Source organism: Paroedura picta, chromosome 4 (assembly GCF_049243985.1).
Source record: "Paroedura picta isolate Pp20150507F chromosome 4, Ppicta_v3.0, whole genome shotgun sequence".
NCBI lineage: Eukaryota > Metazoa > Chordata > Lepidosauria > Squamata > Gekkonidae > Paroedura > Paroedura picta.
Window position 1 is genome coordinate 51,117,971 of NC_135372.1, and position 25,211 is coordinate 51,143,181.

The 25,211-nt window shown below is 40.3% G+C and overlaps 1 protein-coding gene across 2 annotated transcripts in view; it reads left to right on the forward strand.

The window, feature by feature from the left end:
• Window positions 1-25,211, forward strand: part of VAV3 (vav guanine nucleotide exchange factor 3) — a 197,227-nt gene that overhangs the window by 46,053 nt on the left and 125,963 nt on the right. For both annotated transcript variants that reach the window (XM_077332827.1, XM_077332828.1), the window contains exons 3-9: window positions 15,055-15,113; window positions 16,380-16,445; window positions 18,049-18,157; window positions 19,726-19,818; window positions 21,155-21,223; window positions 23,166-23,269; window positions 24,780-24,879. In XM_077332827.1, coding sequence (XP_077188942.1) covers window positions 15,055-15,113; window positions 16,380-16,445; window positions 18,049-18,157; window positions 19,726-19,818; window positions 21,155-21,223; window positions 23,166-23,269; window positions 24,780-24,879 — 600 coding nt within the window. The remainder of the gene's footprint in view (window positions 1-15,054; window positions 15,114-16,379; window positions 16,446-18,048; window positions 18,158-19,725; window positions 19,819-21,154; window positions 21,224-23,165; window positions 23,270-24,779; window positions 24,880-25,211) is intronic.

Below are 25,211 nucleotides of genomic sequence, written 5' to 3' on the forward strand. Positions count from 1 at the left end.
TTGCCCACGGAAACACACCATGCCATCCAAGCTCTTGTGTCTTCATTCTATGTGATCAACCTTGTCAAATTGTTTTTCTACCACACAATACAAACTCTGTGTTTTTGAGCTCTTTTAAGAAAATAACCAATATGTTGGGAATGCCCCTTCATCCATCCTTGAGGGCATCAAATTGATTTGTGTTAAGTCATCCTGTGCATATTTGGCAGACTGTATGTGTTAGGGTGGTAAGCTGTGTTGCTTCCCATGGCCTGAGGATCACAGTTCAGCCAGTTATTGCCCTGAGTTTGGTAAACACTTTTAATCTGTCATTTAATCTGAACTTTAACACCATGAATTAGACTGTTGCGTGAACTGTGTGCAGAACCTCAATTTGCTGCCAGTGCTTTCAATTTATATAAAAAATCAGAATGATTCCCTGACCTTGATGTTTCTTGCACTTGACAATCTAGAGAAAATATCTAGGTTGAGTATTTTTAAAGCTTCCATTTATTCAGCTGTTCCCTAATCTCTAAATTTAGAATGTCAGGTTGAATCGCCATTGTAGAGACTGACTGAAATGTAGATTGCTCTCTCTCTCTCTCTCTCTCTCTTCCTGTTTTGGGTCTACTCTTCACAATTTTTTCCCTGCAGCCATGAAAATCACAGTCGTATGTTGTTTTAACAACTTTTGGTTTTAGTGTATCTGGAGTCAGGTGTTCTGGGGCATTTCTATGTGGTGTGCCAGTTCTGTGTGAGCATTGTGAAAGTGATAGTGAAGTGTTGACAATATGTTCCATGGAAGCCTATAGAATTTGGCTGAAATTAATAGGTGTACAAATAACAGCAGCCCGAATCGTATTTCAAATGAGATGTTGGTCTGCTTGTTCTAATGAAGGCTTTGATCTAAAAATCATAGAATCATAGAATAATAGAGTTGGAAGGGACCTCCTGGGTCATGTAGTCCAACTCCCTGCACTACACACTCACAACCCTATCACTCCTCCACTGTAATAGAATCACAGAAACACAGAATCATGGAGTTAGAAGGGGCCATACAGGCCATCTAGTCCAATCCCCTGCTCAATGCAGGATCAGCCCAAAGCATCTTAAAGCATCCAAGAAAAGTGTGTATCCAACCTTTGTTTGAAGACTGCCAGTGAGGGGGAGCTCACCACCTCCTTAGGCAGCCGCTGAACCACCTCCTTAGGCAGTTCCACTGCTGAACTACTCTGGCTGTGAAAATGTTTTCCTGATATCAACCCTACTTGTAGTTTAAACCCATTACTACGCGTCCTTTCCTCTGCAGCCAACAGAAACAGCATCCTGCCCTCCTCCAAGTGACAACCTTTCAAATACTTAAAGAGGGCTATCATGTCCCCTCTCAACCTCCTTTTCTCCAGGCTGAACATTCCCAAGTCAACCTATCTTCATAGGGCTTGGTCCCTTGGCCCCAGATCATCCTCGTCGCTCTCCTCTGTACCCTTTCAATTTATCTACGTCCTTCTTGAAGTGAGGCCACCAGAACTGCACACAGTACTCCAGGTCTAGTCTGACCAGTGCTGTATACAATGGGACTATGACATCTTGTAATTTTGATGTGATGCCCCTGTTGATACAGCCCAAAATGGCATTTGCCTTTTTTACCGCTGCATCACACTGCCTGCTCATGTTTAGTTTACAATCCACAAGTACCCCAAGGTCTCGTTCACACACAGTGTTACCTAGAAGCGTATCCCCCATCCAGTAACCTGCCACCCCCTTGAGCCTTTACAGAATCAGCCTCTCCGTCAGATGGCTATCCAGCCTCTGTTTAAAAATTTCCAAAGATAGAGAACCCACCACCTCCCGAGGAAGCCTGTTCTACTGAGAAACCACTCTAACTGTCAGGAACTTCTTCAGGATGTTTAGACAGAATTTCTTTTGAATTAATTTCATCCCATTGGTCCTGGTCTGTCCTACTGGGGCAAGAGAGAACAACTCTGCTCCATCTTCGATATGGCAGCCTTTTAAATACTTGAAGATGGTTATCAGATCCCCTCTCTGTTGTTATCAGATCCCCTCTGTTGTCTCCTCTCCAGGCTAAACAGACTACGCTCCCCCAACCTTTCTTCGTATGTTTTGGTCTCCAAACCCCTCACAATCTTTGTTGCCCTCCTCTGGACATGCTCCAGTTTGTCTATATCCCTCTTCAACTAGGGTGCCCAAAACTGAACACAGTACTCCAAGTGAGGCCGAACCAGAGCAGAGTACAGCAGTACCATCAGCTCTCATGATCTGGACACGATAGTCCATTTGATACAGCCCAAAATCCCATTTGCCTTTTTAGCCACCGAGTCACACTGCTGACTCATGTTCAATCTATGGTCTAATAAGATCCTTTTCGCATATGCTACTGCCAAGACAAGTCTCTCCCATCCTACTTTAGTGTGTTTGGTTTTTCCTACCTAAACTTTACATTTGTCCCTATTGAACTTCATTTTATTCAGTTTAGCCCACTTCTTGAGCCTATCAAGATCATCCTGTACTCTGATTCTGTCTTCTGTTGTGTTAGCTACCCCTCCCAGTTTAGTATTGTCTGCAGATTTAATAAGTACCCTCTCTAATGCCTCATCCAAATCATTTATAAATATGTTGAACAACACAGGCCCCAGGACAGATCCCTGGGGTACTTCACTTGTCACTCTTTTCCAAGAGGATGCTGAACCATTAACAAGTACCCACTGGGTATGATCTGTCAACCAGTTATTGATCCACCTGACAGAATTAGGATCCATACCACATTTTACCAACTTGTCAACAGGAACATCATGTGGAACCTTATCAAACGCTTTACTGAAATCTAGATAAACTATGTCCAGGTATATGTAGATTTAGTATTTAACTATCAAGGGTTCAAGACCTGGGGGAAAAACAAACAAGAACTTCCTATATGGACCTTCTGTTTGCACAATAATGGAACAGAACTGAAATGAAGTATCTCTGTTATATGTTTTGGTTACTGTGTTTTTAATTGCTTGTCTGAGGGAGAGCTCATTATCTGTCCCTGTCCAGGATTCTGTCTGCTGTGCACTAAATATGAGGGTAACAGTTTTCTCATATGGTTGTTGATAAATTGTTCTGGTGTGTTTTCTAGCACAAAAGAACTATGATAATTTATCCCTTTCAAACTACCACCCAGATCAGACTAATTGCTGCTGCCAAATGATAATGGGTTGAAATAGATTCATTTAATTATGTGTATTCAACTGATACATTTCTGTATGTGTCATCCAGACACAGGTATCTAAGCTACCTTAGATAGTTTAGAGAGAGGAATGGGAAGGTAAACCGCTTTGAGCCTCCTTCGGGTAGGGAAAAGTGGCATATAAGAACCAACTCTTCTTCTTCTTCTTCTTTTGCGGGAAGTGAGCTTCTAAGCAGCAGAAAACTAATTCTATTTTTAGTTTCCCCAAGGTTAAGGTTCATATGTCAAAATAATATGCATGTAGGGGTGGGAAACAAATGGCAGGCATAAAAAAATGGCAGGTATCAAAAAACATTCTTGCATTCTAAGCATTCTTGCTAGTATTCTTGAGATGCCAAGTAGTACAAGCCATGGAAAAAGTTCATTCAAGGCAGTGGGCATAGATGGACATAACTCTACTTAGGATAGTAATGTCAGTGGCTTGAAAGGAGGCTACTCATTTTCTGCTTTTCAAAAGGTTCCCTGTGTGGCTGCTTGAATGGTCATGGTGCTTGGCCAGCTCTGTGTATCTGAGATGCTGAGAACTGAATCTGAGGCCTTCTGCACGTGCCCTTCTCAAAAGGGACCACAGCTCTTTTAAATCAAGTAGACTGTTACTCTTTTTATCATTCTAGTAACAACAATAATAATAATACGTTTATAATATCCCTTTGCAGTTGAATGAAAATTCAAATGGGATTCATAAATTGTGTTCTTAATTGTCCCTGATTTTCAGAGTAATGAATAAAACTCAACGCAAACCCTCTTTACTGCCCTACACAGATTCAGCCAATGCCGCAGAAGTGTTTGACTATCTTTAATAAGGTTACCAAATTGCTGCACAAGTTTCTGTAGCAAAAAGGATACCGCTGTAATAAATACCGTGGGACTATAAAAAATGAAAGCAATTGACACAAGATGTCTTGATAGTTCATGAAAATAATGAAAGTGGCAGAATATAAAACTTAACATGTGACTCAAGTGCAATGAGGCTTGCTAGCTTTTTCTACAGCGTCACTTTGTGGGCTTCTGTTTATGATGAGATCTTCCTTATAGTGCCTTGTTCTTTAATTTCATGCCCTACTTTGCACAAGTTTCCTGTGCTCCGAAGAATCCAAGTGGGCTGCTACTTTCTATAAATAGGTCTTAACATAGTTTGCTTCTAAAGATGTACATCTTTTGACTTGTGTAGTCAAACATCTTTGGTGCTATTGCGTTTGTATTTATGGCCAGTGATTCTGATCTATGAGGTGATGCATTTCATGCTTTTCAAAAAAGTTCCTCGGGTCCTGCTTTGATATGTTGTGGCAAATCAACTATAGGATTGTTGTTCTGATGAAAGATATTTCGGCCGAGGGGGGGGGACGTTTGGTGAGCTGAAGTCAGCCCATCTAGTCCCTTTTGCAGACACTCATAGCATGATCCTAAAGTATATGCAAGGTGAACAGTAATAGACTAGGCACAAGAAATGTGTTTTGTCACTCACTCTCTCTCACACACACAGTGTAATATGGGAAACTGCAGCTTATATTCATGTTGAATTGAGAATAATTTTCTGATCCATTCCTGCAAGTCTAGTACAGGGACATGCAAAAATTGAGATGCAATCATGCATTTGAATGAATGCTGTGGCTTCATTTTATTTCATTTAAAATGTGCTCTGATTGTTGCTTCGGGTTAACTACTGCACATTACCCATGTTTTCTGTAGATAAGACTTGACTGTATGCCCGTTGGTTATGAATGTATTATAAGCTTTCATCTCTGAATCTGGTTACATGTATATGGGAGTTCTTGATGATGTGGAATCAAATTTGCAAAAATATGTTTCTAAAGAGATTACTGTTTGGTTTTTCCTTTTCCTTTTCAAAAACAGAGCACTTCCATCCTTAAGATGGTTGCTCATGGCTTAATTTAAGAAGAGGTTCTTCCAGAGAAGGTTTTGTGGCAAGTGTTACTGTTCATTTGAAAGGCCCATAGTTGAATTTCCCATAGTCATTGTGTCAGGGTGTGTTCTCAGTAAGGTCATACGATGGGAATGTAATTTTATGTGGTGAGGAACATACTTACTTCCACTATGTGGGCCAATTCAACAAACCCTGAAAAGTACAAGAGATTCTGCAGATAAGACAATTTCACATTCAGGTTGCTTGTACCTGTTTCAAACAAACACAGTTAAATTCTAGGAATCTGAACTCTCTCTCTCTTTTTTTTTACAGTAAGCAAAAAAGTAAAAAGCAGGAGTAGGGATGCCATGCTTAGTAGGTAAACATGCTATGTTTGACAGCCTTGAATCTGGGGAAGGATTTAGTCTCCTTGACTTTTTTTTTTTTGCAATCTTGCATCAATGCAATAGATGCAGTTGGTTATTAGGGTCAGGTAATTAGATGATATAGAATGGGAACCACACTTCTCATAGACCAATTATGCACTGGGAACTTCACTGCCCCAGCTCCAATGCAGGAGCACAAATTGGGGGCAGATGAGGTGCACTGGACCAAATGCTCCCCCGTGTGGGTGCAGGAAGAGGTGGGGCAACCAGCCATGACTAAAACTCCAGCCTACAGCCCAGCATGAAACCTCCAGTGCATAAACGGTCATAAGGATGTGTTTTCATGCATGGAAAGTCTTGACAATGCAGACTTTAGTTTAGACAAATGGTTAGACTTCTTATAAAACAAAGCATTTATAATTAGTGTCTGATTTCTTCACTATGAAATTTGCTGCTGAGTAGTGTGTTATGATGACAGGTATGTTAGGGGATGAGGAAAACTAGACAAGAAAGAAGAAGAGTTGGTATTTATATCATACTTTTCTCTACTCCAAGTAGTCCCTCTCCCCACAACACTGAAAGAGTTCTGAGAGAACTGTGACTGGCTGAAGATGACCTAGCATGCTTCATGTGGAGGAGTGGAGAATCAAACCTGGATCTCCAGATTAGAGTCTGGCACTCCAAACCACTATACCACACTGGCTCTCAACTAGAACTCTTGTCTATATGTGTGAGAATGTACATGTGTGAAACTCCTCTAGGGCAGGGGTAGTCAACCTGTGGTCCAAATGTCCAAATGCTGGCAGGGGCTCCTGGGAATTGTAGTCCATGAACATCTGGAGGACCACAGGTTGACTACCCCTACTCTAGGGGATAACTCTTCTGCTGATTGCACTATGATGTACTGTTTGAATAAATGAACAGGCTTGAACAAGTCAGCAGACAGATGACTGATGAAACATCAGCTCCCTATTTACAATCAGAGAACAGACAGAACATTAGCTGAATTTATGGCCTTTTCAAGCAACCCTCTGCAGCAGAGGAGTCAAACTCATTTGTTACAAGGGCTGGATCCAATGTTGCTTTGTCCACACAGACCTTGTATGCTATAGAATGTAATGCCAGGTACCAGAGATGTAAACCTTATAGAAGACACAAGCAACTCCAATTAACAGTAATATTTTTAAACAAAATAAAATACTTCCCCTCAAGATCTCTATAATTAGTGAATGCCAACCTGCTGTGGGTCCCTGGCTCCAAGGAAGTGTTCATGCTCATACTTTGAATAAAACTTTGGCTGGTATAAGGCCATATTGGCGTGAATGATACGCGACTCAGTTGCTTTGGCAAATAACAGGCCACGGCGTTTATTTGAATACATCTCCCACTGGAGGGTTGGCGCAGCATAAAGGATGAGCCTGAACTAGGCAGTGAATGCACTGCCAAAAAAACCCCATAGTCGAAACCCCATTGAGTTCGTCAGCACATCCCCGCTGGGACTACGTAACTCCTCCTGTTGGACTCATAATAGGGAGATGGTCCAGCCGAGGGGCCAAAGCGCACGAACCTCCTTGGGTGCCCTCCGGACCATCTGGTCATTGTACAAGCTACGAAAGCCTACCCCGCTGGGCAGGCCCCTAGCTTGTTACTGACCGCCCCCATTTACGGGGGCCCCAATTCCCTTGGGGAGGCCGATCGCTCACCGGCTCCCCCTGCCAGGCTCATTCCTACCCGCCGTGACGAACAAACACAATAAAATAACATTAAAACAAGGGAGGGAGGGAGGGATGCTTGCTTGCCCCGGCTGTGAGTGGCGGGAAGCCGTGGGGCGGTGCCAGAACCGGCGAGCCTGCTCCGCCCACTCCCCGCTGCCGCGCGCAGCCGAGCACGCCGTCGGGGCCGCCAGCAAGTCGCTCCATTCCCGCGGCCCTTTCCCCGCCAACGGGTGGCTGGGGTAAGTCCCGCCGCCAATTGTTGTTCTTAAAGCTGCCAGTGGACTCTAAATTTGTTCTGCTGCTTCAGATCAACACGGCTGCCCACTTGAATCAGCCAGGGCCAGGACCTTTTTGGCCCTGGCCCCCGCTTGGTGGAATGAACTCCCAGATGAGATCAGGGCCCTGATAGAATTTACCAACTTCTGCAGGGCCTGCAAGACATAGCTCTTCTGCCAAGCCTATGGCTGAGGCTAGTGGAAAACACTGTAGCTCATCCTCGGGCTTCCTTTGACTCATCCCCTCCCCTTTTACCGCTTTACCTTAGGGACTGTCTGTGATAGTCAGGGGAACTGACAGAATAATTTTAAATAAGCTGGTTGCTGCCTAGAGCTGATGCTTAAATGTTTTAATAGATGTTTTTATTGTGTTTATGTGGTTTGACTGTGTTGATTGTGTGCTTATAAGGCTATAAGTTGACCTGAGACAGCTGGTTTGAGAGGGGTGGTATAGAAATTGAATACAGTATTTATTTGATCATCTTTGATAACTGCTATCTCTTGTTCAGAATTATTGCATCAGAATCTGGAGTCAGTGTTGCTCTTTAGCAATCTTGAATAAATTCAGATTTATTGATATAGAGCTCCATGCCAGGTACAAAAACACTTAAAAACCAAGAACAACACTATAATTATGACAAAATACTGTAAACTAGTAAGTAGTCTTAAAATAGGGATTTTAAAGTAATATTAAGCAAGAATATTTTAAAAGGAAAATTAAATTACCAAAATTCATAATGAGTTTCCAGTGCTAGTGTATGTTTGGCATAAGCAACAGCACAATACTTAGCTGCCTGTTTAGAGACATCAATGCCCTGAGAGGAACATTTTGATTTTTTCCTTCCTCTTACGCTCCAGGAGACTGAAGCAAAAGGGGAGCAATGATCTTATTGCCGTGCACTGCATAGAGTGGGCACCTAAAGAGAACATGTCCACGGGTCTCTAACTCCCTTGACCCACATGCACATGATCTCTCAGCCTTTGGAATCTTTTTGTATTGCTGCTCTGACATTGCATATGAGTGATCTTGAGTATGCTTTTCAGGTGTATATCTGATTTATTAACATTTTGATTTATTAACATTTATTAAAGAGATGAGCTATACACAGATGTACATTGTCTCAAACATAGACAGAATTTTAGAAGTAAAAGCCTTAAGTTGGGGGAAATTCAGACATCTTCCTTCTCTAAAAATTACACCACTGTTCTAGATCAGCAACAGTTTTCTCTGCAATCCTGGGCAGAGTCTGCACTTACTTTGTTTATTCCATTGTCAGTCCTGTTGAATTCAGATCAATTTGAACTTGGGTCTCCCCCCCCATTGAAACAGGACAGTGTTCCGCACGTGGTTAGGGTAGTTCAGAAGGTGGAGGGAGCCAAGCCTCTTTCTTTCTTTTCTTGAAGGGGGGGGGGAGAGGATCGAAGAAGGCAGAGAAGGGAGGAAAAATCCAAGATCAACAGAAGTTGAGAGAAATTAGGGGCTTCTCCTTTAAGGGCAGCTTGTCACATGAGCAGTTTTGGCCATTCAGAGGTTCTCTATCATGGAGGAGAGCCCAGATTCAAAACAGTCTGCTTTCTCAATCCGAATTTTGAAATATCGAGTATTAAAAGCACTCTTTTATTGCACAATAAAGGTAGGGTCACTCCGGATCAGTCCTTCTTGCTTCAGAAGGAAAATTTAAATCGCCCATAATCAAAACGGAAATTGAATTCTGTGTAGACGGCAGGGACTGAATCGACCTGGGATTGGAATAAAATCTCCGTGCAGTTTACACCCTGGAAACATTTTTGCATATGATGCAGGCTTTCTTCCCTACTTAGGTCCACCCTAAAACTTACATGTAGAATATAAAGAACTGGAGCAACCACCCTTAGCACTTGCTCAAGTAACCACAAAAATCATGAATCCTTCACAGATTTTACCAGTCTATGACCTTAACTTTTAAATCAGCCTTTCCCCCCCATTACCTCCACACCAATCCATTCTTCTCCAAATCCCACCTGCTCTCACTGACCTTTCCTTGTGCTTCAGTTCCACTTAGAGACCTGCTTTCCACAGAGAGACATATATATCCCATGGTGCTGAGGTTTGAACATGGGGACTAACAACTGGGAGGCCCAGGTTTATAAGCCTCACTCTACCATGGAAGTTGCCAGACTTTGGGCCAGTTACTCTCTCAGCCTTACGTATCCTGCACAGTTGTGAGAACAAAAACATAGATGAGAAGAACAATATTTGTATTGCTTTGGGTCCCCATTGGGGGAGAAAAGCAAGGTACGCATCCCTAGAAAATAAAAGTGATTCAACAAAATCTCATTAAGGTGGCTCAAGACTCCTGTTTTATTTTAAAGGTAAAGGTAAAGGTATCCCCTGTGCAAGCACCGGGTCATGTCTGACCCTTGGGGTGACGCCCTCCAGTGTTTTCATGGCAGACTCAATACGGGGTGGTTTGCCAGTGCCTTCCCCAGTCATTACCATTTATTTATTTATTTTAGCATCCAACTATATCCCTGCTCCTGCATGCCAATTTTCCAAACTCAAACAGTGCTTTCCCTTTCCCCAACAGCTATATTTCTCTTCCCCTCTCATGACACATCCCACCATGCATCTGCACTTCAGTCCTTCCTTTCTGTGCCCCTCCCTCCAGTCTCTTATACACCCCTGCCCAGATACACCGTGGCATTCCCATCCATACACTTCCTCTAATGCCCATTTCCATCAGCAGCTCCCCACCTACCCACATAATGACCTTCTCCCTCCCTTCTTCTTTCCCTCCTCCCAAAGGGCCTGTTCCATGGCATTGCAACAGAGAAAGAGTGTGAATGCACATTGACAGGCAGGTGGTGGCTCATCCATTTCAGTCTGGAGGAGTGAAGGCAGTGGCCAAACCGTGGTGGTGGGGGGATGGACCCATCAACCAGCTAACCTGATGCAGGTCTTTTTGCTGCTCTTGCCTCTGTCACTATCTTCCCCCTCTTCCTTGCTCATGAGCTGGATGACAGACCTGGATGGGCCCCTAGGCCTGCTATGTAGAACTGAGTGAAAATATTGGTTCAGCAAAAGGCTATGGAGTTATTTATGAGTTGTTGGAAAGCCAGTGCTGTGGTAGCTTTTTCCAGAGTCCTATAAAGTGCTATAATAATTAGAGGGGTACATACATTGTATATGAAGAAAAGAAGTGGTATGGTGAGCCCTGATTATGTCTTTGGAGAAATGCACAGTGAAGTATGGTGGGCATGAATTATGCATTCTTTTATCTTTTCTTCTTTTATCTTTTGTGAAAGCAGCTTCTTTTTATAATTTACTGCTTCCCACACACCGTGCTGAATAGACCTGCTGTAATCTTAGTAATTAGAAAATCACGCCTTCAAATATCCTTGCCGTTTTAGTGTGGTTTTTCAGCCTTAACCATCATTCTGATGATAGTCGTGTTTTGTAGCAATTTAACTTCCAAGGATCATGCTAAGTTCACTTTTTATGGGTTATGTATATATTTTTTTACTTTTTAGCAGTTAATTAGGCTATTGTATTTGATAACATGTAATGCTGCTAGGGACAGTTTGACTAAAAGAAAGTTTACTTTATTGACAATTTCTTGCTCCAAAATTATTTATTTAATAATCATTGTAGATATTCGCAACATTTTAAAATTCTTGCTAAGTCAAGACAAGGTGGAGATATCTGTGGTCTGGTGGGTATACTGATTTCACAGCTGCCCTTAAGAAATGTGTGGGTTTTTTTCCTGTGGAGGAAAGTGTTTTTGCCTATTATCTCCCTGTTGAGTGTTCAGTGTCAGCTGTGGCCAGAAGTGCCTCTTACTGTTTGACTTGATATAGTAGCTATGTTCTTCCCTGAAAAATAAGGATCTAATGTTCCCTGAAAAGTTCACAGATTCTGTGCTGGATGACACTAACCTGGAATTTAGTTCAAAAACTGTAGCTGGAGATTAATACAGAAGCATGACTTTATGGTTTTAATGTTGTAAGTTGCCACAAGACTAAAAAAAATCTAACAGACAAATAAAGCATACAACATACAACATACAACATACTTTTCCTTGGAAGATGGGCAGCGGTTCTGGCAGCATCAGAGCCCCAAAGAGGGATCAGTGCTGGATCTCGCTGCTCTGGTGCCACTGCTGTCTATCTTTCGAGGCCGGTCCTGCTCTCCTGAGGGTGGGACTGGCTTCAGAAGACGGGCGGTGGCACCGGCAGCATCAGAGCCCTGAGCGGGACTAAGTACTGGCACTTGCTGCTCTGGCACCACTGCTGCCACCATCTGCTGGCACGCTCCCTTAGGCAGGACAAGGGATGTCATGTCCATTATTATTTCCATTCCAGGGAGTGTGGCAATAGATATGTTTCATATCAATAAAGAAGAGTTTACGAGAACCTTAAAGGGTAACAGAATTTTGTTCCAACATAAGCTTTCATGGCCTGCACAGATGCCTCTAAACCCCTGGCTATGATTAACCATTAGTTCTGGACTAAAGATGCTGGTTATAACATTTAAGATTCTATATACAGTCTAAGCCCAGGAATACCAAAGATGGTACCACCATAGATACTGGGAAATGAGGACTTGTCTCAAGTGAGACTGGATATAATTGATATAGGTATTCCTATTGGTATTCTTTTTTAGGTATTCCTTTCAGTTAGAAATTAAAATATTTGTTATTCCTTCCAGCCAAATTAAAACAAAAAAGGCAGGACGTTATAGCCCAGTGGCAGTGTTGTAGAAATACTTACTTCACCTTTGTAATCTTGATGACTGTAGTTGGTAATCACCAGTCTTGAGGGTATGTTTTTAAAAAGTCTATAATGTTCATTGGCTTACTTTTGAGATGGTAATTACATTAATTCAAATTATTGATTATCTGAGGATGTGCTAATTACAATGTTTTATTTGTAAGAGCCATCAATTCAGTGTGACTAGTTGACATAGCATGTTTGACTGTCAGAATATTTCTAATGATTTAAATAAAGAAATTAGTCCTAGCTTGGTTATACAATCACTCAGCAATGCGGTTGATTCTTCGCTACATTGAGACATGTCCCAACTATTTATCATTGAAATCAACTGGAAAAGCTGTTGTCTTTTTTTTCTTTTTACTTTAAATAAAATTTTTGTCATTATTATTATTTTTTTGAAAAGCTACTGTCTTTTCATGGAATAGCTTGGGTCCCCCCCCCACACTCTGTATGATTTGAGAACATGTGAGCTTAATTTTTATCAAAGATATTAGGCTTTCTGAGCTTTAGCTACAGAAAAACCCATTTTATACATTGCTTTCATCCAATGAGCTGAGCAGCAGTAGCTTAATATTTTAAATGAATGCATGCAGGGATCAAATTAACTCTCTTCCCCTGCATTTCATACATTATTCTCTTTCTAGCTTCTTAAGAATTGTACTTCAGCCTCTATCCCCGCCAATGATTACTTGTGTGTTCTATTCTTAGAACACATCTCTTAAAATTTTAAAGGTGAGTTAGCCCTTGCTTGTATGCAGCTGTAGGATATTTTGAGGAATCTGTTTGGGATCTAAGTAATATTTTGTCCAACAGCTCCCTCCTTTGGCAGCTAGGTAGAAGTGACACTGTGGAAAGTTAATTGCTTCCTGGCTTCCTTTTTTAGTTAATTCTTTTTGGCAATTATTTCTGCTGCTGTTTTATTTATCAGGCTCTAGCTTAATTCTTGCGCTGCTGTGGATGGACCAAGGAAGTCTAGGGTCACTATGCAGAGGAAGGCAATGGCAACTGTGTTAGTCTCTTTCCTTGAGAATCCTATACACATGGAGACACACTGTTTAATTCTTACTATAATGTTACTTGTGGTTTAGTTGATAACTTTTAGTTTACTCTTTTTACTTCTATTTAATACTTCTCTCAGTGCCCTATAGAAAACTGCTCTTGAAACCAAGGAGATTTTCAAGAGCAGTTTGTTATCAATCGTAGGTGCTTATTGTAAAAATAAAATAAAATAAATTTTAAAAATCCATTGAGCCTTTTCTTGGGCTCTCTGTTTTCTCTCCTGTCTTTTAAAAGTCTATTTGATTGTTTTGTGTAACAATTCCTGCATTTACCAGCTTGAGCAATTTGGATCTGAAGAATAGTTTGTATATCAAAGTATAGTGTGCTGTATGCATTGCTGACATTGAATATATAGCAAGAAGATGTGTTTTATTTATTTTAAACATTTATATACTATTTTGCCCTGCCAGATGACAAAGTAGCTAACAATTAAAAAAAAAAGTCTTATTTTTGTTTAATTTCTATACTCTGTTATCAGAAGATGGACAGGATAATACATGATGGTTTTATATATATTATATATATAGTTAGATAACTAGATATAAATAATTTTAAAAAGCTATCAACTGAAAAGTGAACAGTAATCACCAGTACCTGGATTAGTAACCTATGAACCTCAAAGTCCCACAGAAACTAAACAAAGGTGTCCAGTAAAACAAGGATTGTCCCTACCTATACTAATTTGCTGGGGCTCAAAATCTACACCTGATGCCTCTGTAGGAACCATGTTTAGCTGAAGTTAGGTTGCTTGAGGCCCATGGGAAGACTTCTCAGTCATGACCACATTGAGTTGTGGAATTCCTTTAAATGAGGTCAAATTTGGAGGCCTGATTAAGGCGTCTTCAAATTGGATTGAAAATAGGAATTGGTGTATTTCTGTGCTTTGGTTGATGGTTTGCTTTTGATATTTTAAGATGATTGTCTTCACATTGTTTTATATTTTAGTTCATTGGTTAGACATCTTGATGGCCCATAGCTTGAGTAAGGGTGGCAATAAATATTCAAAATAAAGAAAACTAATTTGTTTCAAATACCCGTTCAATCAAGTACCTGAAGACTTGGTGCTGAGTAAAACTTTCTGAATAAAGAATTTCAGTCTTTGTAGGGCTGCTAATTATAGAACATAGAACACTTCTACATAATGCCACATTACTAATTGCATTCATTGATTCTAGTTCAAAGAGTTTTTCTGTACCACTTTAAACTCATTTTAATAAGTATGTTAACAAAGCAATAGAAATAGATTTTAAATGCTTATTTGAAAGGTGTAAAGTAGAAAAAAAATTCTGTGTGATGATCTGAAAATGTCAGCATCCATGACAACTTTACCTGGTCTAGATAGCCCAGGCTAGGCCAGTCTCATCAGATCTAAAAAACTAAGCAGGCTTGGCCTTGATTGGTATTTAGTGGAGAAACATTCAAGAAGTTCCAGGATTGTGACACAGAGGCAGGCAAGGGCAACCCATCTCTGAGTGCCTCTTGCCTCGAAAATAACATGGGGCCACCATAAATTGGCTGTGACTGACAGCAAATAATAAATAAATAAATAATGACCACTTTAGACACTGCTGGCCTATGACCATGATTGATTTGTATTTGTATAAGCACAATTGAAAACAATGGAACTTGCATTTCAATGAATTAATTAGCTAACTTCTACTTATTGTTTACATCAACAAATTTCTTAATCATCTTCTATGCATTGTTGCGTATCACTTGCAGGAAGGGAATTTGAATTCTGATTGTAACTCAGTACATGTGTTAACTACTTCTACAGGTCATAGAAGCATTATCCAAACTTTCCCGCACGCCTACTGCGTTAGCCACTGGAATAAGGTAAAATATAATAGTGGATTCAATTTTAATGTTTTTTTTTAAACATCCATAATACAAGTAACCTGCATGACAGATTGTTAAATTAATCAATCTAGTAGATGAGGTACAGTTAAATTTGGGTTAAAATAATATGTCGTCATGGTTTTTGGGTAAGAGTTAATGGACTAATATTCTCTGTATAAAAATGTTGGAACAGGCCTATGTTGCTCTGTTGTCCCCCCTCCTTCCACTGCCAGAAACAGGGCTGGGGCAGGCCTATACCACTTTGTTGACCCCTGCAGTCACATTGAGCCAGCAAGGATTTATATGGCTGGGGGCCATCCCCTTCCCACTCCCTCTAGGACCATCATTGATCATTTGGGGGGGGGGGTTGGTTGACATGATCATATATCTTATGCCATTCAATAATTTAAAAAAAAATATATTAAAAAATTAATTCTCACCCAATCAGCAAAACCCTTCTGGGCTGTTGGAGAGAAAAGTTTTTATTTCTCCTTCCCTATCTGGGTTGAATTACTCCCTCCCTCCTCCTTAATAGTGGCTAAGGCTTACATTGGTGTATTCAGTGACTCCACTTAATCAAAATTTAAAAAGCTTCAAACCAAGGGATGCTCATTGGTCTATCTTCTATTTCATTTCAATACTTGACCATTTCTGTGTACCACTATGTATTCTTATGCTATATTCTCATACTGTACTCTCTGCTGTGTAGTTATTATGTCAGCCTTTCTCATATTTTTTACTTTAGAGAAGTCCCTGAAACATTCTTCAGTCTCAAGAAACCCCAGAAGTGGCATGATCATGCAGGATACATGGTCATACATGGTCACATCGCCTGATAAAGTTTTAATACTTTTAAAAATTAACTTCCACCCATTTGGGAACCCTTACCAGGGTCGTCAAGAAACCCCAGGGTTTCATGAAAACCTGGTTGAGAAAGCCTGAATTATACTATAAAGGGATTAAATATTCATATCATGCAAGGATCTTACTCTGATCTTGTCTCTGTCCCTATCACTGCTCCCTCTCTTTGTGTATGTAGTCAATTGAGGATATATTCAAATAACTGAAATATGTTTATCTGCTCCTGTCAGGAATTCCGTTGAGCACATGGAATCAGTACATGGTCCCGCACCCAGCATATGTTCACTTATATAGCTTCTAAACATTTGCTTAGGTTCTCCATATGGAATGCTTATTTAAAAAAGAACATTTATGTTGATGTTGTTCTTGGAGAGTTCTTACTTTTATCTTTTATTTCCATAGGCCATTCCCAACCGAAGAGAGCGTGGATGATGAAGACATCTACAAAGGCCTTCCAGATTTAATAGAGTAGGTTGTAAATTTGTGGTGAGAGACTGGTTTCCAAAGTATGACTGTTACTGAAATCAGATAATTGGGGTTTCCAATGTGTAAGATATTATCTATTGTGTCTCTATTGATGCAAAAATATCTTACTATGAAAGCAAGAATCTTTATTCTTATGCTTGTGTCAGTGAAACCTCTGAGGCCAAATAAAATAATATTTTACATTTTTAGACTTGTGAAGACTGGGAATGTTGTCATTTTGAATGGGATGAATGTCTCACACATGTCTTAGAGACAGGAGTAACCTCATGGATCATACTCTCACAACTATTTTCAAGCTAATCAATCAAACAAATAGGAACACACTGTTTTAACAATAAAAATAAATATTTAAATACCATTGTTCATGCCTGATACATGCATAGGTGTGCTCTTAAGAGACCCTAGGCATCTAGTTATCTTCCTTATACCAAATAATTTAAGTCTCATTTAGAGGTGCACCACAATAATGCTATAGGAATGTTCTGAGACGCAAGACTTTGCTTAGATCCTCAGCTTTTTATTAGCGCATAACTGTTTATAGGATTTTAAAGTCATCTCCTAGCAATAGCTAGCTGTCCCATTTTATTAGGGTCTATTCATTAGGGGCATTCATTTTGGGGGGATGGGGTTTCCTCCTATTGTGCACATGTGTGAGCATGTGAAGTACATTAAAATCTCTCTTCTGGCATAGACGGGGATTTGGAGGGTTGTCTTTTGGTTTCCATGGCTACTCCAATGTTTTCCCATCTAGCTTGATTGGCATCCTCATTAGCCAAGAGAAGTGCTCCCCTTGGTTTCAATGGGAGAGCCTTAGTATATATAGAGCATGGGGCCATGTGAAAGAGCATTGCGTTCTTTTGCTCTTGGTGGGGCTGGATGGTGGAGAAAGAGAGAGAGTCATGTTGTTATTTGTAGGGACATAATTTCTTTGGATAGATAGAGTGGTTCTAGAGAGAAGGAGCACCTTCAACCTTATTTGTGGGTCTCTAGCTGCTCATTTCTGGCTGGCATTGAAACCCCCCTCCCCCAATTTGGAGCACAATTGGCTTTTAATCGGTGCCTTGCTGTGCCTGTGGATAGACTTTTTGACCAGGTGCAGGCAGACATTTTTTTTCTGTCTTTGAAGAGATGTGTATTCTTTCTGGAAACAGGGGGAAACAATTTTTCCCCCAACATGGTGTTCTTTAAGGGTTTTTCTTTTAAGCCTCTTCTGGCTTAACTCTCCTAATTTTCTTTCTTAAAGTGGGGCAAAGGATTTTTCCACTTTAGCCATGAATCGTCTTTCCTGTCCAGCAACTGTTCTCCTATATTTCTGGCCAGATCTGTGACACTGTAAAATTTCTGTAAATATAAATAATCATTTCATGAAAACTAACTTCCCTACATTTTGAATATAGCACAGGACAGGACATCACCATGACCTCCAGCTACAAACCTGCCCCTTGGTAAAGCAATATGCTAGTTAAACAGGGATGCAATGATTGATCAGCATTGATCTCCAACTGTAGATCCCAAACATTCTTTGAATTAAATGTTCTATTGGGTGTGCTTAATTTTGTTGTCTTCTTTCTGCTTTGCCTTTTAGTGAAACTGGCGTGGATGAGGATGAAGACCTTTATGATTGTGTTTATGGCGAGGATGAAGGTGGTGAAGTGTATGAAGATCTAATGAAAGCTGAAGCAGCACTTCAACCTGTACGATTCACACTTACTTAAATTAGGACTTAGTCCTAAACAATGGCAATAGTAAAACATTCATAGCGTATTCCAACCAAAATGCAACATAATAAGTCTCTTTTAGTTTAAATAAGAGTGCTAAATTGTAAATAACAAGTGGTTAACTTTGATTGGACTGTGTCCTTCACGGATTTAGTGATGAGCACTTTGCAAAGTTTTCTTTTCCTCTAACCTAAGAGGTTCTTCATTGGAGGAAAGTTCTTTGTCTTGACTGCAGATTGCATTTATGCCAATAAAAGTTTACTGAATTGAGAAATCTGACTACACATTGTACTCAGTTGAGAGCCAGCATGGTGTAGTGGTTAAAAAGTGGTGGACTGTGATCTGGAGAACCAGGTTTGATTCCCCACTCTTCCATGTGGAGCCAGCTGAGTGATCTTGGGCTAGTCACAGTTCTTTTAGACTGGTTCTCATGGAGCAGTTCTCCTAGAACTCTCTCAGCCCCCCTTACATTTCAGGGTGGGTGTTACCAGAAACGCACAAAAAAGAAAAAGACAAACATATATCTGGCACACTAACAGTCAAGAAGATAGGATAATAAAGGGGGAAGAGGATTACAATCAGTATATTTACCGGTCTTGGAGAGGGTAGAGGCAAAGAGCTACAGGACCAACCAGCAGCGTGAAGGGTGTTCTGAAAGGGGCCCAGATCAGAAGCATGTTTTGGCTTGGCAAAGCCAGAGTTTGTATAGGTTTTGGGGAGCGGGAGTCATGCTGAGCTCATGATGGGGGCATGATAAGGGCAAGGTGAGTGCATGATGGAATTTTCCCTTGTAGGAAGTTGGAAAATGCTCTGGCTGGGACTGGAAATGGATCCTGATGAGCTCAAAGAAAGGGGTCTTAGTGTCTCAAAGGGTCTAGTTATGGAGGTGGGGGAAGCAGATTGGCTTAAAGTGAGTCAGAGGTGAGAGACAAAGGAGATTGCCTAGAAGCTGTCAAGTTGAACCTGTGGCTAAGAGCAAACTGGGAGGTAAGAGGAAGTTTGGCCTACTGGGTCTTGGCAGACTTTAACAGTGTCTGGCTTTGGCATAAATCTAGACTATTGAGGGGTGCCACTGGTTGCTGTGGACAGTATACCAATCTATAGAGCAGTGTCCTGCCATACATAACAGTGGGTGTTGTGGAGAAAGGAAGGGAAAGGTATTCGTAAGCCACTTTGGGACACCTTCAGGTAGGGAAAAGTGGGACATACAAACCCAGTGCCTCTTTACTGTACTGAAGTAATAGTAGCTCTGGGACAGGCTACCTCCTTCTGTCCAAATAATAAATCATGGATGAATATGGGTGCTGGTAGTAGTGAGACAGCAAGTGCTATTTCAAACTGTTTCATTCTAATATTTATTTAATTATTTATTTATAGGCCAGCTTCTAGGCTGCCTTTCCCTGCAAGTGGGCTCGAGGCAGTTTACAACAACTATAATAACATTTAAAATGTAACACAACGAAAACACTAGAATTCAATAAATAGCAAAGCATCTCAGTGCAACATGTGCTGAATTTACAACCTCCATCTTGTTGCTTTCACAGAAGAGTACTGAGAATGACATTAGGAGCTGCTGCCTTTCAGAAATCAAACAGACTGAAGAGAAATACACAGAAACGTTGGAGTCCATAGAAAAGGTAAAGTTGACCAGGACTGTCTTTTCGGTATGTTAGTGATAGGAAGCAGAGGGATTTCAGGAGGAATCAGAGTAAAGCTCAGAGGCCCTCTCTGTGATGTAGTCAGAATCAAACTACAAAACCTGCCCTTGTATTTTGAAAACATTCATTGGGATTATTTCCTTATCATAACAGTGGCAGTATTAAAAAAGGCAGTTGCCCTTAAGCCTTTTGGCATCCTAACATGGGCCCAGTGAATTGTTCTCAAACTGTCTCCTGAACACAATATCACACCAGAGGGACCCATGAAGTTGCCTCCTGCTGAATCATGCCATGGAGAAATTAAGATCAGTCTGCCTATTCTGACTAGCAGACACTCTCCGGGGTCTCAGACAGAGATCTTTCATTCCACCAACTAACTTATCCCTTTTCTGGAGATGCCAGGGATTGAACCTGAGACTTCCTGCTTGCAAAGTAAATTGCTTTACTGCTGAACACATCTCTGAAATGAATTTCCATGAGTCCAATGTCCTACTAAAACAAAGGCTGCCCCTGGTGGTTGCATGATCTACTGCTTTGGTCTTGCCTCCATCCAGTCACTTTTCCTTGAGGATTGGTAACTCTGTGATTTGTCTGGACTGGATGTGGTTGTCTTATTCATTCATACTGGCTACAGAGGGACAGCACATCAACTTGTGTTGAGTTGAGGTTGCTGGTTGCTTCTCTGAATGACTATTGCTCTACACTTCCCTCTTTTCACTGAAGAGGCTCAGTCAGGTTATTTATTTGTACAGAAACAAAGGGGGCGGGGTTTATTGAATTGTAAGCTGCTTTGAGAGTCCTTGAAAAGCTGGGTATAAAAACCAACCCCCTTCTTCTTCATCATCGAGGCTGGGTAATTCTTAATTTTAACTTGATTCTATATGGGGTATCATCCTGTTGCTATTATTTACCTCCTGGACAGGACAGGAAAATCTAAGTCATGAAGGTTTGCTATAGTGCAATAGCCGTTGATGTGTCAATATGACCTTAGATGGTCTAAAAGTAAGCTTGGTTAAGCTATAAGATTGAATTGTGCTTCTAATTTTAATTCAGATAAAAGCATGCATGAGAGATTAGAGGTTTTGAAATACTGGTTTATAACAGTCATCATTCAGTTTTCGGAGTTGTGATTTGACCAGTGGTACTCCTGGATCATGTGTGCTGAAAACATGGAGGAATAGGAAAGAACAAAAATGACTGTCATTCTTTACCCTCCCTGAATGGTACCTCTGAAAACGATATATTTGGACATTTTGCATGTAATGTGCAGAGATGTGTGTTAATGGAACTAATACTTATTTTTTTTCACCTGCAGTATTTTATGGTGCCATTGAAAAGGTTTCTAACATCACCTGAATTTGAGACCATATTCATCAACATAGCTGTAAGTAATATCTACATTAAAAGATTGTAGGAATTTGTTAGTTACATGTTGGCTGAAGGCCAGGACAAAAGCCTGACTGGTCTGGATCGAGCACCAAAGTTTCTTCCAAGAATGCCAGGAGCTGGTCTGTGGCAGCCCTTTCAACAACCTTACCCAGAAACGCAAGATGTGAGACTGGGTGGTAGCTGGCCGGGTCCTGTGGATCCAGTAGGGGACAAACCACTGCCCTTTTCAGTGCTGCTGGGAACCTCCCTAAGACAGGGAGAGGTTGACAGTCTCCCTCAGAGGGCCTCCTATCCCTTGGTCACTAGTGTCTTTTTTCAAAGTTACTCTTTGAAAGCTTAGTGGGAAAACAGGCAATACATATATTTTTGTAATAACAACGTGATAAAGAGCTGTTTTCTTGCTGTGTGAGTATAGCATAGGTTAGTGCCTTGACTGATGTCAGGGCACAAGGCCTAAGGACCAGACTAACATAAAACATGGTAAAATCAGATCTGCCTCCCACAGTGAAAAATCTCTTAGGTGATTACTGAAGTCAATATTTGACTGTTTCACTGCAGTTTGCCAACATACATTGTAAGTGGCTTAATAAATGCAGGACAATTCAGTGCAAGGTCTTCAGAGTTGGCTGTGCTAAAGATTGCCTTTGGCCTTGGCCATAACAGCTTGTAGAACTCAAGGACCAGGGAGAGTTCCTTGTGTAGTTTTCACAATCAGTATTTCACTTTTGTCATAGTGCAGCCCTGTACAGCTTTGAAAACATATGTCTGTATTTTTACATTACATTAGACACCTGCAAATACCTGTATTGTGTCTGTACTAATTACAAATATTTATTTCCATAACTTGGCAAATCCCCTCCATCGCAGAGCGTTTTCACTTGCTCGGCTTAACGCCTTTCCATCTAAAGTATTACAAGGGAGATTTGCCAAGATCCCCTTCGAAAACAGACTATGCACCTGTGAATCAAGTTCTCCTGACACCATCCAACATATCCTACTGGATTGTCCCTTGTTCACTGAACAGAGAAGGCACATCATACCTCTCATACCAAAACGGAGAAACCATTCAAGAGACCTGATTTGCCAATTTTTACTGAGTGATAAGGATGCCAACGTCACTTTTACTACGGCTGAATTTCTGTCCTCAGTTTTTAAATTTAAACTGTCTGACGTATCCTGACTAACTTTGTTTATCCTGCTTACCTGCTTTATGCCAATAAAGGTATTGTATTGTAATTACAAATAGCAACATCTATTGATGTGACCATTTGGCTGCCTTCAAAAGCATTCCAATGTGATGCTCTTGAACTGGTCAGTGTAACTTGCATACTTTTTCTTCCTCTGCTCTTATAAATGTATTAACACTTTCCCATCACTCTTTACGTGGGCCTATAGATGTGAACCTAGGAGTACTCTGGAAATGTGTTTATGAATCGAGGTTTACTGAATCTTAAAGACAGCTTAGTAATTTTCTGGATTCATTTTAACTAAGGTTTACAATGGTAACGTGAAACCTGTTAGGGTTTGTGAGTGTGTGAAATTAATGCACTGAGATGGAAAACAGGCATTGGTTTCACTTTACTTCTTATTCCCTAGTAGCTTTGCATCTGTGCCAAACCTAATGAATCTCCATCATTTTACTGTCAAAAGGAGGACAAGAGGAGAAAATGTTTGTTCCATCTTTTTAAAAAAAGTGTCTTGAATGAATGAATCATTGACAAACCTCATAGTACTATTACAGTACTGTACTAAGTTAGAAGGGGTACTGCAGTCATATAGACTTTTATTTCTGCATCCTAAATGACATACCTTTGGCTTGTAATGATCTCTACTACACCAGTTATTGTTCTTATTGTATGATTTTATATCTTGAAAATTGGTGACTGCTCTAATAATTGTAATGGAAACTTTCATAATTATATATATATATATTTTAGGATTTGGTGAAAATTCACAGAAGTTTAACACAGGATATTCATGAATCAATTGCAAACAAAAATGACCAAAACCTCTATCAAATTTTTATTAGCTACAAGGAGAGGTAATAGCCTGATTTTTTTGTCTTTTGTAAATACACATTACCAGTGACTTTACTGTGGGCAATTTAATACGGTTTTCTAAAAAATAGTGTTTTATTTCTTTCTATGAATTTGAAGAATCACGTTTGTAGCGTGAATTTGAAAGATGTTGAGAGTGAAATTCAGGCTGTTGAATATTATTTTATAGAATGTCCAGTTTTCCGCCATTCGTGGATATATTTAATTACTATATTCTTTTAGGAATAACAAGTAATATTTTTTGTAATATATTGAATCTTGGTATTATATCCCGAGGTATAGTAATAGCACACTGACATGTTAGCTTTCTGTAAATAGATTTTTTGTAATGAATGGGAACACACAATTATGTGATTTCCTCTATGCAGCTTAGTTCTTATCTGTGTGGCCTTACAGCTTACATGCACAGTGGGGGTGGGAAAGGTAAATTAAAATTGTAAGGTTTAGGACTGGGCTGGGTAAATTCTGGCATATGTAATGAACAAAAGCACCTCAGAGATTTTGTTTGGCAAGCAGGGCTCAATGTCCACCCAGTGGGCCCGAGGTGAACCTTTGAAGTGCTGGCATCACTTCTGGAGCTCAGAAGTGTCAAGTAGATCCTTTCTTCTTCTTCTTCTTCTTCTTCTTCTTCTTCTTCTTCTTCTTCTTCTTCTTCTTCTTCTTCTTCTTCTTCTTCTTCTTCTTCACCACCGCCGCCGCCGCCACCACCACCACCACCACCATGTTAACATCTTCAGAAGTAGTTGCTTACACTTGGGCCAAAAAGGATGCCTGTTATTGGTTTAGGGAAATTATTGTGGCTACAGGAAGCTATTTTGGAAACGAGGAAATCTTAGTAAATAACAGGGAACAGGGGAATTTGAAATTGCTATGTTCTCTTTTCTGTAGCCTATTAAAATCCGTTAAAATGAGACACCTGATCTTCACAGCTATTTGGTGGGATTTTCCAGGCTTCTTTTTAGCTGTCGGGTGTTTTTATCTTGACTTAAATTACCCTATAGTGTAAACTCAACAAACTAGAAATGGGTTTTCTGGACTTGCTGCTTCCACAAAAAGGGGCTAGGTGTAATTAATCCAGTAATGATGGGCATTATTCAGCACATCCTTTGAGGTCTGTCCATTAACATAACAAACCCTAATAAGACACGTACTGTTAAAAAGCTTTTAGAATTGTATTTTCAGACTAATAAGTGGGGCATTTAACACTGCCTTCAAGTGGATTCACAGAGAAAATTTGATTGCAAAGAATTCCTGCAGTGATTACTTAGAATCACAAACTGTGTGTGGTCATGGCAGTCGGTGAACAGTTGCTCAGCATGGCAGATGAGATGTGGCAGCTGGGAACAGTGCTTTTTTGGCCAGGGATGCAGATTCCCCCCCCCATCTGCCCATTAAGCATGTGAGGCCAGGTGTGGAAGCTGTAATTGGCCTGTAATTGGAATACAGGACAGCTTTTAATTAATCCCTCATTGTTTTTCTCTTGTCTCTATGTAGGTTGGTCATCTATGGGCAGTACTGCAGTCAGGTAGAAATAGCCATATCCTGTTTAGACAGTATCTCCAAGACAAAAGAAGACGTTAAGTTGAAACTGGAGGTATCAGCAATGACTTTTTAAAATAAAGTTATATTACATTTTGATAGTGAAAACTCTATCTTTCAATCTGTATTTGATAGTTTATTTAAAATTAAAATATTAGTTTCCAAATATTTATTTATTTATTTGCTTGCTTGCTTGCTTACTTATTTATATACCGCCCTCCCTGGAGGCTCAGAGTGGTTTACATAAAACGTATAAATAATACATGAAACAATCTATAACACATAAATAACTGTAACAATAATACTAATAATTGATAGTTGTAACATTGCAAACAGTGCAAACAGGTCCAGAGCGCACTGATGGAGTTCTGGGAGGGAGGGAGCCGG